This window comes from Anguilla anguilla, chromosome 11 (genome assembly GCF_013347855.1).
Source record: "Anguilla anguilla isolate fAngAng1 chromosome 11, fAngAng1.pri, whole genome shotgun sequence".
Lineage (NCBI taxonomy): Eukaryota > Metazoa > Chordata > Actinopteri > Anguilliformes > Anguillidae > Anguilla > Anguilla anguilla.
This window is the reverse complement of record NC_049211.1, coordinates 19,554,630-19,568,551: the sequence shown is the minus strand read 5'-3', so window position 1 is coordinate 19,568,551 and position 13,922 is coordinate 19,554,630. Positions and strand designations below refer to the sequence as shown.

Below are 13,922 nucleotides of genomic sequence, written 5' to 3'. Positions count from 1 at the left end.
TAGTTACTGTTGCATGTTTGGCCTATATGGCACATGATGAGTTTGTACTGTTATTGACTTTCTGGTAATTGGAAAATCAAGAACATTTTCTGCTACCAAGTGATCATATAGCCTATGATAATGCTGACAACAATACATTTGTCACAATATTCTTTTGAGCTGGAACTAAAACAATTTTAGGTAATGTTAGTGTTTTTTAGGCATCTTGTGATGCTGTATAAAATTCATTGTCAGGGATGTGGTGCTTCCCATACTGGGTGCATGATTACCTTCACACAAATTTCCTAGGCATAATGCCAGTTCCTTTTAATACTGTGCTTTTTTGCTATGGAATAGAGATGATACATTGTGAAAGAACACTCCAAAATGTGAAATAGGCTGTGTCTGCTGGATGTTTGTGGCTCCTCTCAAGCTATAATCTGTGATTCAGAGGTACTTCCTCCCCACCCCCAAACATTCACTTGGTAATCTGCACTTTTCCAAGGCTGCATATGGAGTAAATATCATAATTTGATAAATGTTTTTCTTTTATTGAGTCCAACAGTCTTACTTAAAAAAAATATTTTCAGTGTTTTTTTTCTCCCCAATTTTGAACAACCAGGAATATCTATCGGCACTCATTGCCACAATCTCCTCTATCAAATTTGTGAGAGCGCAAACAAGCCTGTGCTCTCCTCCCAAGCATTTCAGCTGCTGCTTTGCACACCGCAGTTCAGATATGATATACAGATATGAGTCAGAGGGAGACGCTTCATGTTCAGCTCGATTGGAAAGGGTTACTGGTGGCCCTGTTGAGGCCCTGTAATCCCAGCCGACTGAACCCTCTCATCCCTGACCGACAGTGGTGGTGCCAGGGATATTTTCCTGGAGGTGCTAAAGGGGGAGGTACAGTAGGGAAAGACATGGAGGTGCTGATCATTTATTTTTTTATCGTGAAATGTGCCTGTGCTTTACGCGTCCCTGCCGCTGCCGCTGACTCATGCTACAGCCAATTGTATGTTGTGCTGTACAGCTGCTGGATTTGATACCAGACCGTGGGGCCCATCCACACAATACTGCATTGCCTTTCGCCAACTGAGCCTTCAGCCCCTCACACAGTCATATTTTACTGTAATAATCTTAGACACATTTTGCCAAAAAAACATCATATAACACCATGTAATGCAGGCCATTTTTAGGACCTGCCATATGAATAATAGTTTAAAAAAAGATGATCAGCAGCATGGCTATAAATGCTCGGAGAATATATTTAGGAGAAATGGCTTATAATTATAATGTTCTCGGAACTGATGCATGGTTGGGGACATTGTGCCCCCATGAAGGGTCAGGTGTACCCCATGCAGAGTTCTGATCTGGAGTCCCACAGCACAGAGCCGAGACCAATGTGATGTAAATCAGAGTAGACGCTTGGAGACGGATGATGTAATGCTGTACCCTGGGGGCCCTGAAACAGATCGATCTCACAGTGTACCTATCACCGGCCCAAAGTCACAGACAGGGTTCTCTGTGTGGATACAAAAATGAATAAAAAATAAAACCAAAGGTGGATGCTATTGTTTGTTTTCCGAAGTATCCGAGATTTGTTGAAGCTCAGTGTGCTTCAGTGTTAGCAGTGTTACTGTAATGAAAATGGGAATTACATACAAAAGTGGCTTCCATTACATTCTATTTCATATGTTTTGTGTGCAGCATATGAAAAGTAGATGTCTATGGTGTTGCATTGAAGTTCACTTACTGAAGGTGGCATTTTTGGTGAATGGCAGATTTGTAATGCTTTGTTTATAAAAATCTTGAAGATTGTGTGGTTCCTATTTCTCTGCATGGTGTTGGAGGGTTTAACGAAATCTAAATGAAATTCTGCACAATTTATTTGAAAATGTAATTGCTTGCTCTGCCTGATGTGTTGTTTCCCTTCATTTAGTGTCCCCCAGACGAATGGTGCCCCGTGCGACCGTCCCTGGCTCCTGTGCCTAGAACTGGTGCTGTTCCTCTGTCTTCAAAAGAAGGTACGTGTCTGTGGATATGAAAGAGAGGGCAGCTAAAGACCATGCTAATCTATAGCAGCGCGCAATTACCCTCCAGCAGGGACACAGAGGGCTCTGATTAGCACAAGCAATGGTGACTCCTGTGCTGCTCACATGACTCATGGCTATTTATAGACCACCCCCCACCCCCCCTTGTCATGATTGCCAGGATGTTTAGCGTTAAACCTTTTTCATTTGTTGTCTTTGCATGACTCTCTGAATAGAATCTCATCTCAGTCTTTAATCATTACTGAAGGAAGACCCTTATTTCATTGATATGCTGAAACGGATATTTGGGTGTACGTGTAGCCTATATCTCACATTAGGAGGGTTTGGAATGACATGTTTGCCATATTAGTAATCACATGAGTCGCATTGAAATATAAATCGATATGAAAGCATTTCAAGTGGAGCCCTCATTCATTTGATTGAAACCACAGCAATAATTTTGATGCTTTTTTGTAACGAGAGCATTTGAGAGCTGTCAAACTTTTCATGATAATTCTATAGTTGCCACATTCATGTAAAATTGCCGAAAATAAAATTACTTTTCTCATGCAACTACCAAAGCCACCAATTTCCTTTGAGATTTTCGATCAGTGGCATCATGTGAAAATGAACTGAGCTGAAGTGTGGGGATTAAGTTGGAGAGGAAGCAGATGAGGCATATTAAATTAAAGGGAAGGGAATGGGGGCCACTCCACTGCTTGGTATGAATATATAGAAGGCCAGGTTTTTGTACCAGAGAGAGCCAGGGGACTGGCATGGGCTCCAGTTCCTGCTTTAGCCTTCCTTTCTGGGCTGAAAAACAGGAATGTTAGCTTCAGGCGACACAGTATCTTGCCCTACCACCGCGTACTCCCCCAGTCACTCATGGTGTGCTAAACACCCCCCATCCGATCGCCGGAGTCCATTCACAGTTTGCAAGAGTGGCGTGCAGCTCTGCTCTCGATCGCAACACAGTAATTATGAGAGGTGACTCAGTGGAGACATCTGCAGAGGCAGCTTGCTTTTGGAGTGTCTGTGCTCAAGATGTTCTTTTTTCCTCCTTTTTTATTTATCTATTTTTTTTTGCTCTTTAACACATTTGCGAAGTCAGATTCTGAGCAGGCTTACTTTTATAAGCTCTTCTGCGGTGGTGAAATTTGCATCTCTGTGTAGAGCCGATGGATCTTCTTGAGCACCTGTTGAAACTGATGCCTTTCAGCATTCTTCCCTATTTTCATTCTCATTCCACTCTCTTATTTTTTATTTTTTTGGAAATTTACTGAAATTCACTGTATTTCTCAGAAAAGCACATTTAGAACTTCTAAATAGGCTCAGAAAGAGTAGTATGTAACGTGCAATTATTAAAAACATTCTTCAAAAAAATTGATTGTTGATTGTGCTGTTAGTGAATACATGATATGTGTGGCACTTCAGTTGTTACCTAATGAAGTGGCAAGTTGACTGGTGCAGTAACGTCTGCAGTATGTGCAGACACATACACATTTGAGGAGTATAGGAATTCAAACGGCATTTCTCTCATAGAACAAAGCAAATACCAAGGTGCTATTGGTTTTCTGTACAGAATAATATTATCCGTCATGTATTTGCTATTTTGCTCATGGGCCAGATGGGTTCTACCAGTTGCACAAGGGATTTAGAATGGGAAAGGAAAGCTTGGATAAGGATACTTCAGCATAACAGGAACCCTGCTATCTGAGTACTATTAAGTGTTCTGTATACATAAAATAAACACAATGCCAGCGTTTAAATGAAAATAATAGGCACCATTTTTATTTGTTTGACTATTTTCACTACATGTTTGTTTTGAGGGGAGAAAGGTAATATGTTAGGGCCATCCTTCCAGCTTTAGTATTGTGCCAGGGTAAGCCAAGCTGCATCTGATTGGTAGCTGCATATAGGTGCTGACAGCCAGGAGCTCTGATAAATGTCTGACTTGTTGCTCAATTTCTGAGTGTGGGTTGGATTCATTACTTATTTCGACTAGTCTGTCCCAGAAACTTTCATTTTGCCATATATCCATCATAACTTCAACATTCAGACTTACAATAGCAAGTCTTCCCTCTGTACCTTCCACCTAAGTTCTTCTGACCCTGCTAAAGTAAGTCAGCCTCTGTAGAGTTAAATAGCCTTGCCCCTCTAACTCTCAAACTCAGCCCCTCTGCCCCTGTGGCTCTGTCCATCTAAATCTGCCCTTCTGATCATTAAATGCCGCCCCTGTGACCCTTTAACTATGGCCCTCTAACTCGAACCTCCTGCAACTCTGTACATCTGTTCCTTTAATTCTGCTCCTCTAACTAAGCCTCTATCCCATATCCCTTTAACTATGTTTAACTCTGTGAAAGATTGAAAGGTGCTAATTCTTTGCTTAGAATTTTTTTTTTGCAGGAGCTGAGCATTTCATATTACAGTATTTTTGGCCACAGGCTTAATCCTTTTCTGCTTTTCTGGAAGTGTCTTATTTTGGCTTTCAACAGTGCCGATGAACAGCATGGCTGAGAAAAGGAATATGTAGCTGTTATACATATGGTATTTAACTGATACTATGAATTAGACTTGCATTTAAATAATTTTAGCTAAAAATGTTATTTCAAAGATCCTTCTTAATCAATGTTTATGTTTGATCTTTTGTAACTTTGTTAACATGTAGATGCATCATTTTGAGGATGTAATCATATTTCTCTTATTTTTGAACAAATATGACAACACATGCTCTGCCAAACATTGCTACATCCAATCTACTCTTCAATAACAGAGCCAAAACAATCCTATGGTTTATGTAAGGGCATGGAGTGGCTTATACCTTATGAATGCTCAAGTGTAGAGCAATTTCCAATATGCCATATTTGCAACAGGACACTTATTCTGACTTCAAAAACAATCTTTGTTTTGGTCAGTTTTAGGAGTGACAGAAGGAGGATGACTGTTTTCTGCTCTTCTCTTTTATTTCCTCATTACTTGAAGCAAGTACAAAATGAGTTGCATTAAAAGAGACCCTTCAAGATGTTTCTCTGAAGTCAATCAACATTTGTCCATAACATTGACTTGCAATTACATATATGTATTTGTATTAACAAAAACCATTTATTAAAGGCATACTCTGCAGGATTTTAAAGCCTGTGTTTACAATCAAAGAGATCTCCTCCTCCTCCATCTTCAACCCCACCCACTCGCAAATTCATTAGTTCTATTGGTAAATTTCTCCCATTAATTACTTGGATCAGTCAGTAGGCTATATTGTCCAGTTGGGACCATGAACTGGACATGTAGAAGTAATTTGAAAACTGGACAAAATTTGAAATCCAGTCAAAACTGGCCATCTGGAAACTCTAGCTGCATAGCCAGAGGTAACATCACTTACAGGTCAAACAGAAAACTAGCCAGCTCTGTGTCGCTCACAAATTTAGTAGACCCCTAAGCTTTGGGGTCTACTGATGCTTTGCAGACTCATCTTAGGGCTGCCTCACCTACCCATGCATGCTATTACAGTGCATTTGCGTGCATACTGTACAAGGCACATTGTGATTTATATCTCATATGTGTAGGGCGTGAAATGAAATGACTGTCATCTCTGTTTACTCTAATCTGAATATTGTGCCAATTTGCAAGTCAATTGCAATTCTGGTTATTTAGGTGCTTTCCATGCTTAGCTAAACAGGTAGTGCTTTTAGTTGAGTGCTTCTGTTAATGAAAAGCAGCTTTGTCTTTTTGTCTGAATAGTAGTTAAACAGAGAGGTCAGTGCCTAGTTAAGGTTTTGTGTAATATTTAAACAACGGCTCCAAAAATAGGTTGTGGCTTCCTGTTTTTGATGGGGAATTTTGCAGTCAGTAGGCCTAGCATATTCATTTATGTTCAGAAAATACACATTCTTGCTGTGTTACTGTTCCAGCTCTCCTGCGTCTAAAAAAAGACTTATAAAAAAATTGATGAAAGCCTGTTAGTTGTGCAGGTTCCTCTTATCAGTTGAGATATAATTGATTTTGTCTGTCCTGGATGATTCACAGCAGGCACTTAAGTGCTCTGTATTAGCTATTTAACAAAGAGCATAAAAGGCCTTAAAGACAATTATACAAAATGAAAGTATCAAGATAGAAAAACACATTACAATGTCCCATCAAAGCCCCAATCACACCAGATGCAGAAGTATAAGTGATCCTTCATGCAATGCCCCTTTTTCTCATTAGACAGTGATAGATGGAATCAAAATATCAAGTAAAAGCTGTGATCAGCATTTGCTCCCTAGAAAAGAACTGTAATTTAAGAAATAAATTCTGCCAGGCCTACATAATGTGAGCTTGATTGATGGAAATTAAATTATTGTTCTAAGATTATCAGCATCCCTGAGCCACCAGACCAAGTCTTCCAGGTTTCTATGGTAACTGTATTCGCTTGTAGGGTTTCTTCACACTCTCTTGGACCTCCCTGGACTCGCATATGCTGTTCTGCCTGTGCGCGCACCCTTCCTATTGCTACTGCATGCAATCCAGGCTGACACAAAAAAGCTGCAGGGACTGAGACAGGAGAGATCAGGTTTAGGGTTATGTGTAAACAGACGAATAGAAATGATTCATTTCCGCAATCTGTTTTCCTTTCCTAATTGCAAATACGGTTATTGAAACCAAGATGACACAATTTGTTGTTATGGACAATTATATACTCTATTGGACAAGTGCCATAACACATCCTTTTGAAATAAAAAATAAATAAATAAATAGAGGAGTTGTGCCTCTCTTATATGTGAAAATATTTTTTGGTGTCACCTTATGCAAATAAAGTGCCAATCTGGAATAGCTCGACACTGTAAATGGATATAAACTTAATTTAATGGCTTCTATTTACATTTCCAAAAATGATTTTCTCAGGATAAAACATTGAAAATCACAGATGAGAGAATTTTCCATTTTCAGTACTGAACATAACCCTTTGGGTCTACAAAGTAGGCCCACTGAAATTTAAATATAACAAATGGTAATATTATGTATATTAGGTTTTATCTCATTTGCTCTGGCTTACTGGCTCTGAAAATCCATTGTGTATACTGCTTTTTTTCCCAAAATGTACAGGTATGATTTATCTCTAGAAATATCTGCATACACGGAAGTTTGAATATCCCATATTCATTTATGAACTTCCAAATCAGTCAGGCCATTTATGTGCACATTTTTGGAAAAGCCTCTGTGGCAAATCTTTTCACCAAAAGAATAAAATGTGAAAAGTGATGTTTTTAATAGTTGTGGTGAAATTGCATAAGATTATGTACACTTCTAACTGTGTGACTTGTGTATATACTCGACAGTGTTTATGGAGTTCAATTCAGTAATCCAGAGGGAAATATCATAATACAACCATGCGTATGTATGCAAGATTTCAAGTGTCATGTGAACAGAGTATTGTTCGCTGAAACAATACCCTGTTCACATGATGAAGAATTCAAAGATGAAACAAATAGCTATTAGCTAATCCTCCATTCTGGTTAAAAATAAGTTTTAAAAAAATGACAAAGTTTTTGTATGGCTTTTTAACATGTTTCCATTTTGCCTACCATAATTTATCAATAGACTAACTTGAACAAAAACCACCAAGAACAAGGACATTTAGTACCCCAGAACAAGCTTATTCTTTTGTGTAGAATGTGAGCTTGTCACCAAGACAAGACTTGTGCTTTTACTGTTAGACCATTATATATACAAAAAAAAATTGTTTTAAAACCAGTTGCCATGTATAACACATAATTCCCAAGAATTTGAACAAATTGTGTGTGGGTAAATGGAATAGATGTTAATTGTTGAGTGTCTGATCCGTCAGTCCAGACATTAGTAATATAACCCCCATCTCAACATGCCCCTAAGGTCATGAGTAGCCTAGCTGTAGTTGAAGTATATACAACCACGAAGTGATTTTGTCCTTGACTGTATAGGCCTAATTAAAAACACTGTCCATGACCACAGTGTAACTGTCCTGGAAAAATGTCTGCGATTGAAAACTGGTATTTAAATGTAATACTCGTAAATCCATTGAAAGGACAGTGTTTCTGTGTCTTCTTTCTCAGAGTGGGTTTGTTAACAACGAATGTATCATCGATCGCCCGATACAAAGTGTACTCCGTAAAGGTCATTCCTGCCACCCACAACCCATCAGTTAGAATAATACATTATCAAAGTGTACTGTGGATACCTCTTGCACACACGCTTCAAAAGGCAAGGTAATCAAGGTGGTATGACTGGAAAAAGCCAGCTGTTTCCACTCCCCTTGCCCTCTCTCGCTGCGGATTAATTTATAACTTCATGGTACTTATAGGAGATGTAAACCGTCCCTCTGAAAAGGCCGACTCAAGAGGCTCGAAATTCGCGAGGATAAAAATAAACATTACTTGGAGCGAACAGGTGCCCATTTGTTTTCTAGTAGATAGTACAGGGTGATTTAATATAATCATGTAATTTAACAGGCTTGAAGGGCACAATTGTTGTGTGTTGAAGTGGTAAGCAGGGGAAAGTAGCCTAGGTGTAAGAGAAAGTAGTAAGAGAACGATTTGAGAATTGCGATGTTTAGTCGTTTGTGAGGAAACGTTTGAATTCCATTGGGCTTCACAAAATAACATTGTCTTCTGTCGCGTATCGATACGAATTTAATTCACAGAACGGTCAGGAAAGTCTTATGGGGGGAAAGAACGATTTGACGAAATTTATTTCCAACTGAAATTTAAGAGCACATATCGTTTGTTTCAGCGATCAAGACTACTCTGTTTTTCTTTTTTGGTGTTTCGTAGTGAAACAGATTTAGCAATATGTCAATACATCTATATTGACATAGGCTATTTATCGTATAGACTATAGGCCTCAGCCTAGGACTGAAAATCAAGAGTTAGGCTATCAATAATTTAAGGCCCGACGATACCCCAACATTCCAAGTCCGATTCATGCTCTTCATACTTAGGTTCTTCAGTCCTGGTGTCCTCGAACGACCTCTTAAAATCATGGGAAATATCGTACGCTTTCATAGATCTAGAATTGCTCGCAGTAGGTTACTCGAAGAAGCGCAATTAATGTGTGACCACATGACCACTCTCACTCAATATTGACAAAGTGCTGAATCCCCCCCGAAGGATAACATTCAGCACCGTGGCCAGTACCTCGCTTTGTCTTCAAAATACATTAGCAGTTCCTGTTTTGACAACACCTGCGAAGTAACGCGAATTTTAACTTAGGTTTAGCCTGTACCTAAGCGAATGAATGAAATTTCCAGAGAGTGTTCATAATTAGAAAGTAAATATTCGCTTACCACGAAAAGTGAAGACTTGCAACAGGGCTAAGGATGCAATACACTGGGATTCCCTTGTTGCAAAACAGGTTGGATTGGAAGTTACGCAGAGTCTGTCACATGTGAGCTAATCTTATGTATTTCCAATATTAATTTATTTGTAGCACTGTAGTGAACTACCCCGATTACAGACAGTGCGCTTGCTATAACAACGCCAATCTCAATATACTGTAGAGAACTTTACTTGGATTTCCTGGCAGTATTACGGTCCATGAATTTCACATTTCCGTCCTTTCATCTATTAAATGCGAATAGACCACTCTCAACCCAGGTAAGGTTTATCTCTACCGCTTTCAAACACTAATAATGATTTCTCACGTGAAAGTTAATAGAAGACAGATATACCGCCTGCCAATTGTCGGTGATGATATGCAGTCTTGCAGCCCCTATGAGTCATCTGCGTTATTGTGTGTCAATTTATTTAACCAGACTCGCGCTACAGTCGTGACGACTAACTTAGGAAGAAAACTGGAGGGGAAAGTATAAAGGCGTCAATAATAAACTTTAACTGAATATTTAAATATATATTGTACATATCTTTATTTTTATTATTACATGGCAGAATATTTCACAAGAATGTATAAATTTCCATAAGAGCCAGCTGTTGCAACCAGAAACGCAATAAGGAAGAGAGTACGTGGAGACATACTCGGGTTTTGGAAATCGGAGTAATATTTTATGAATACTGGATTAAAGCCTGGACGTATCTTGTATATGCTATATCCTGATATATCTCTGGAGGACACATTGTCTGTGTTTTATACGGAATATTCCGTTCTTTAAATGTTTAGTTTAGCTGTTACATTGTCAATTCTCTCCCTACACCATATTAAGTTTTCTCTCATGTAGTCCTGTAGGGCGGTAATGCGGTGAATTGCGCCACCTGCTTCGGTTCAAGTCCTCATCATTCTCATTCGAGTTGGCCGAGTGCGAAGATGAAGAAGCAGAACGTTCGGACCCTGTCTCTGATCCTCTGTATGTTTTCTTACCTGCTTGTGGGAGCTGCGGTATTCGATGCTCTGGAATCTGAATCTGAGAGCTCCAGGAAAAGAATCTTAGAGCAGAAACGTAACGAGATGAAGAAAAAATACCGGTTCTCCGAGGCTGACTACCGAGAGATTGAGCGCGTGGTTTTGCAAGCGGAGCCCCATCGTGCTGGGAGGCAGTGGAAATTCGCAGGGTCATTTTACTTTGCCATAACCGTCATCACTACAATAGGTAAGTTTTCATTTCACTGTAAGATATTTGAAATTATTTATGTTAAGGATACAAAAATATTTTAAAATAGTAGTAATAATTATAATTTCTCAGGAACTTGAAATGTATACTTTAAAGAGCTCGAGAAAGAAAAAGCAGTGGCTCTTAGCTGTCAATTCATCATCAAGTATATTCGGCCATTTAATGAATACGCATTTAAATTTTTTTTTGTGCTGCTTATAGCACGGAATGATATCATACAATTCACAACCTAGGCTGTCACTTTGAATAATATGGTTCAGAGTGTAGAGCACAAGCTGTATTAAAAGTGTTGTTTTTGATTAATGCCTTTTCTTTTGAGGCTGTAACAGGGAATACAATCTAATATACTCATGATTGATTAACTATGTTTGTTCCATTGAAAAATAGATGCTGATCCATTTTAGTATAATTGCTAAATTACTCCCAGATATGTTTTATTCTTAGACATACATTAAAATCAAATGCCTTCCTTAGGCTTGTGCTATCTTGACCTATTTATCTGCCAACATTGCACATAATACAATATTGTGCTGGATCTGGCTCCACAGGTTATGGGCATGCTGCACCTGGCACAGATGCTGGCAAGGTGTTCTGCATGTTCTATGCAGTCCTGGGCATTCCACTGACGCTGGTGATGTTTCAGAGCCTGGGAGAGAGGATGAACACCTTTGTGCGCTACCTGCTGAGGATGGCCAAGGAGTGCCTGGGCATGAGGCGGACAGAGGTCTCTATGGAGAACATGGTTCTGGTAGGCTTCCTGTCCTGTATTGGGACCCTAGGCATAGGGGCAGCAGCTTTCTCCCACTTTGAAGGCTGGACCTTCTTCCATGCATACTACTATTGCTTCATCACCCTCACCACCATTGGTTTTGGGGACTTTGTGGCACTCCAGAAGAAGGAGGACCTGCAGGAGAAGACGCCTTACGTGGCCTTCAGCTTCATGTACATCCTGGTGGGGCTGACCGTCATCGGGGCCTTCCTGAACCTGGTGGTGCTCCGCTTTCTCACCATGAACTCTGAGGACGAGCGGCGAGACGCGGAGGAGCGGGCGTCGGTGAAGAGGGAGAGGGACATGGTGACCCTGTGCATGGGCGAGGACGGACGCAGCAGGAGCACCCTCTTCCTCCCCATGGAGGAGGGCACCAGCCGCACCAACCTCATTCCCTCCCCGGCCGAGGAGCAGGAGGCTCCCCGGCAGAGACCGCGGCCCCTAAAGCCCCAGTCCCGCATCAGCTCCTTCTGCTCCTGCATGTGCTACCGGCTGGGCGCCTGCGACAGCCCCGCTCCCTCGCACCACGAGCACCTGGGCTGCCACACCAACTCCGTCTACTTCAACTCCATCTCCTACAGGATTGAGGGCGGGCTGTCCGGCACCAGGGACAACACAGGCCAGTCTTCCCCGGGCAGCACCCTGTCCCCTGGACGCTGCAGCTTCAGGGAGTTCCTGCGCACAAGGAGGAAGTCTGTGTAGCCTCCCCCCCCTCCACAGCCGCTCCACGAAGACGCTGCATTTATTTTTTTACACAACAGAGACAAGGTTTGAGCTTTATAAACAAGGAGCATTTTCAAAACTAGAATTTGTAAAGCAGATATTTAGAAACTAGCATACTGTACAACAGGTTGTGGGCGCAATCTTTAAAAAATATTTTTACAGGTATAATGATTCTTACTGGCCTCAGCATTACAATGCTATTATTATTATTATTATTATGTTGACATTCCCACTTGCAGAAAACACTGGGGAATATATGGCACATTGGGAAGTGGGACATGATATTGGTTATTTCATAGTAATAATAGTCATTATAAGTACTGTCATCATTGTCATGATTATCATACTAACTAATCCAGTGAAGATTATTATAATTATGACTGTGATTACTACTCTGATTATTATTGTTTTTATTATGCAGCATGTAGACATGAGGCATGGAGTATTATCAGTAAAAGGAGCATGGGTGAGAAACTGGAACATGTGCATCTATAAAATACCCAAATAAAGTGTAAGTGCTGTAGTTGAGTGAGGGAATACAGAATGCACACGGTTCTTCGCTGTTACTGTATTTTTATTATAGATTGATGAGCCTCTGCGCGTGAAGCTTATGGATAAGAAGCGAAATGCCTCTGGCGTCCGTATTTAGCAGACATCTTCTAGAGGCCGTCGTTATATTTTCATGAAGAGATATTCTGAGAATGTAGTCTGCGAATTACAGAAAAAGGCTTTCAATAATTCATACGAAAGTGTAATTAATAAATTATTCCATTCCATGTTATTTGCTGTAGGCCTTCTATATATGTAGCACCCTTCATGTTAATGTGCAGAGAGAACTCGGGTAAGTATGTATCTTATTTTAAATGCACAAATTTATGTGCCATGAGGTAGACAAATCATATTTTTCTCAAGTGACTCGCTCACCCATAGTCCTCAGCCTCTTGCAGCTAAGAGTGTCTGCATGCCTTTTATAGGATAACAAGGTCCTGCAAGCAGTACATACCAGAAGTACAGTATCTTGTGCAGGCTGGTCTTGCTGGAACATGCAATCAAAATGATGGTCCTTTTTCAGAATTTGAAATGTTGCATTCCAATTGAATATCAGCAACTTGTTTGATATATTGTATTTGCTGTGTTTTCCAGAAATTACCATAATTAGGATATATGTGAAACAAACTGTAGTTTTTGTTTCATTGTATGCGCATATAATATGCGTATCGCATTGTGAGTGACTCCTAAGAATCACTCTCTCAGTGGTAAGGAAAGGTTGATCCAGGCATCTGTGCTAAGGAACGGCACTGTGGGTAATGGTCACTTTTAATCATTTTGGAGGAAAAAAATCAAATGAAACGGGAGGGGGGTGGGGGAGATGTCCTAACTCTTCTGTTGCTATAGTGAGGAATCAGACAGTGTTGCAAACTCTGTCTTGCATAAGCTGGGAAAATCAGTGATGAATTTCTGGAAGGTAAAATGGATTTAATAGTGCCTTTTGAATTCAAGGGTAAGCTTCCAGTTTTATTTATTAATGTGGTTTTGCTTGTATTGCGCCCCATCTGATGTCTTGGGAGAGCTCATCCTAAAGGCTCTTTTTAGCTTTTGGTACTTAATATTACTATTTGTGATTTGTTTGCTCAGTCGAAGTTGGACATTTTTCAACTTGCACTTAATTTATAATTGTACAGATTATTAGCTCATTATGGTTAAGATTTATTGTATAATGTATCAATAATGGTCAGTTGTTTATTGCAAAGGCCCTGCTTGCTGAATAATTCCTGCATGTTCAGAGGGGACATTGTTTTGTATCCAATTTGTTGTTTCCTTGGAATAAAATTTGTGTCCTTGA

At 40.0% G+C, this 13,922-nt stretch overlaps 1 protein-coding gene across 2 annotated transcripts in view; it reads left to right on the top strand.

The window, feature by feature from the left end:
• Positions 1-13,922, top strand: part of kcnk15 (potassium channel, subfamily K, member 15) — a 24,044-nt gene extending 10,122 nt beyond the window's left edge. Inside the window, exons 2-4 of one of the 2 annotated variants that reach the window (XM_035382577.1) lie at positions 1,922-2,006; positions 10,198-10,566; positions 11,136-13,922. In XM_035382577.1, coding sequence (XP_035238468.1) covers positions 10,284-10,566; positions 11,136-12,058 — 1,206 coding nt within the window. In that variant the 5' untranslated portion in view covers positions 1,922-2,006; positions 10,198-10,283 and the 3' untranslated portion in view covers positions 12,059-13,922. Of the gene's footprint in view, positions 1-1,921; positions 2,007-9,130; positions 9,620-10,197; positions 10,567-11,135 lie in introns of those variants that run through there. The other variant, XM_035382578.1, reaches the window with a different exon arrangement.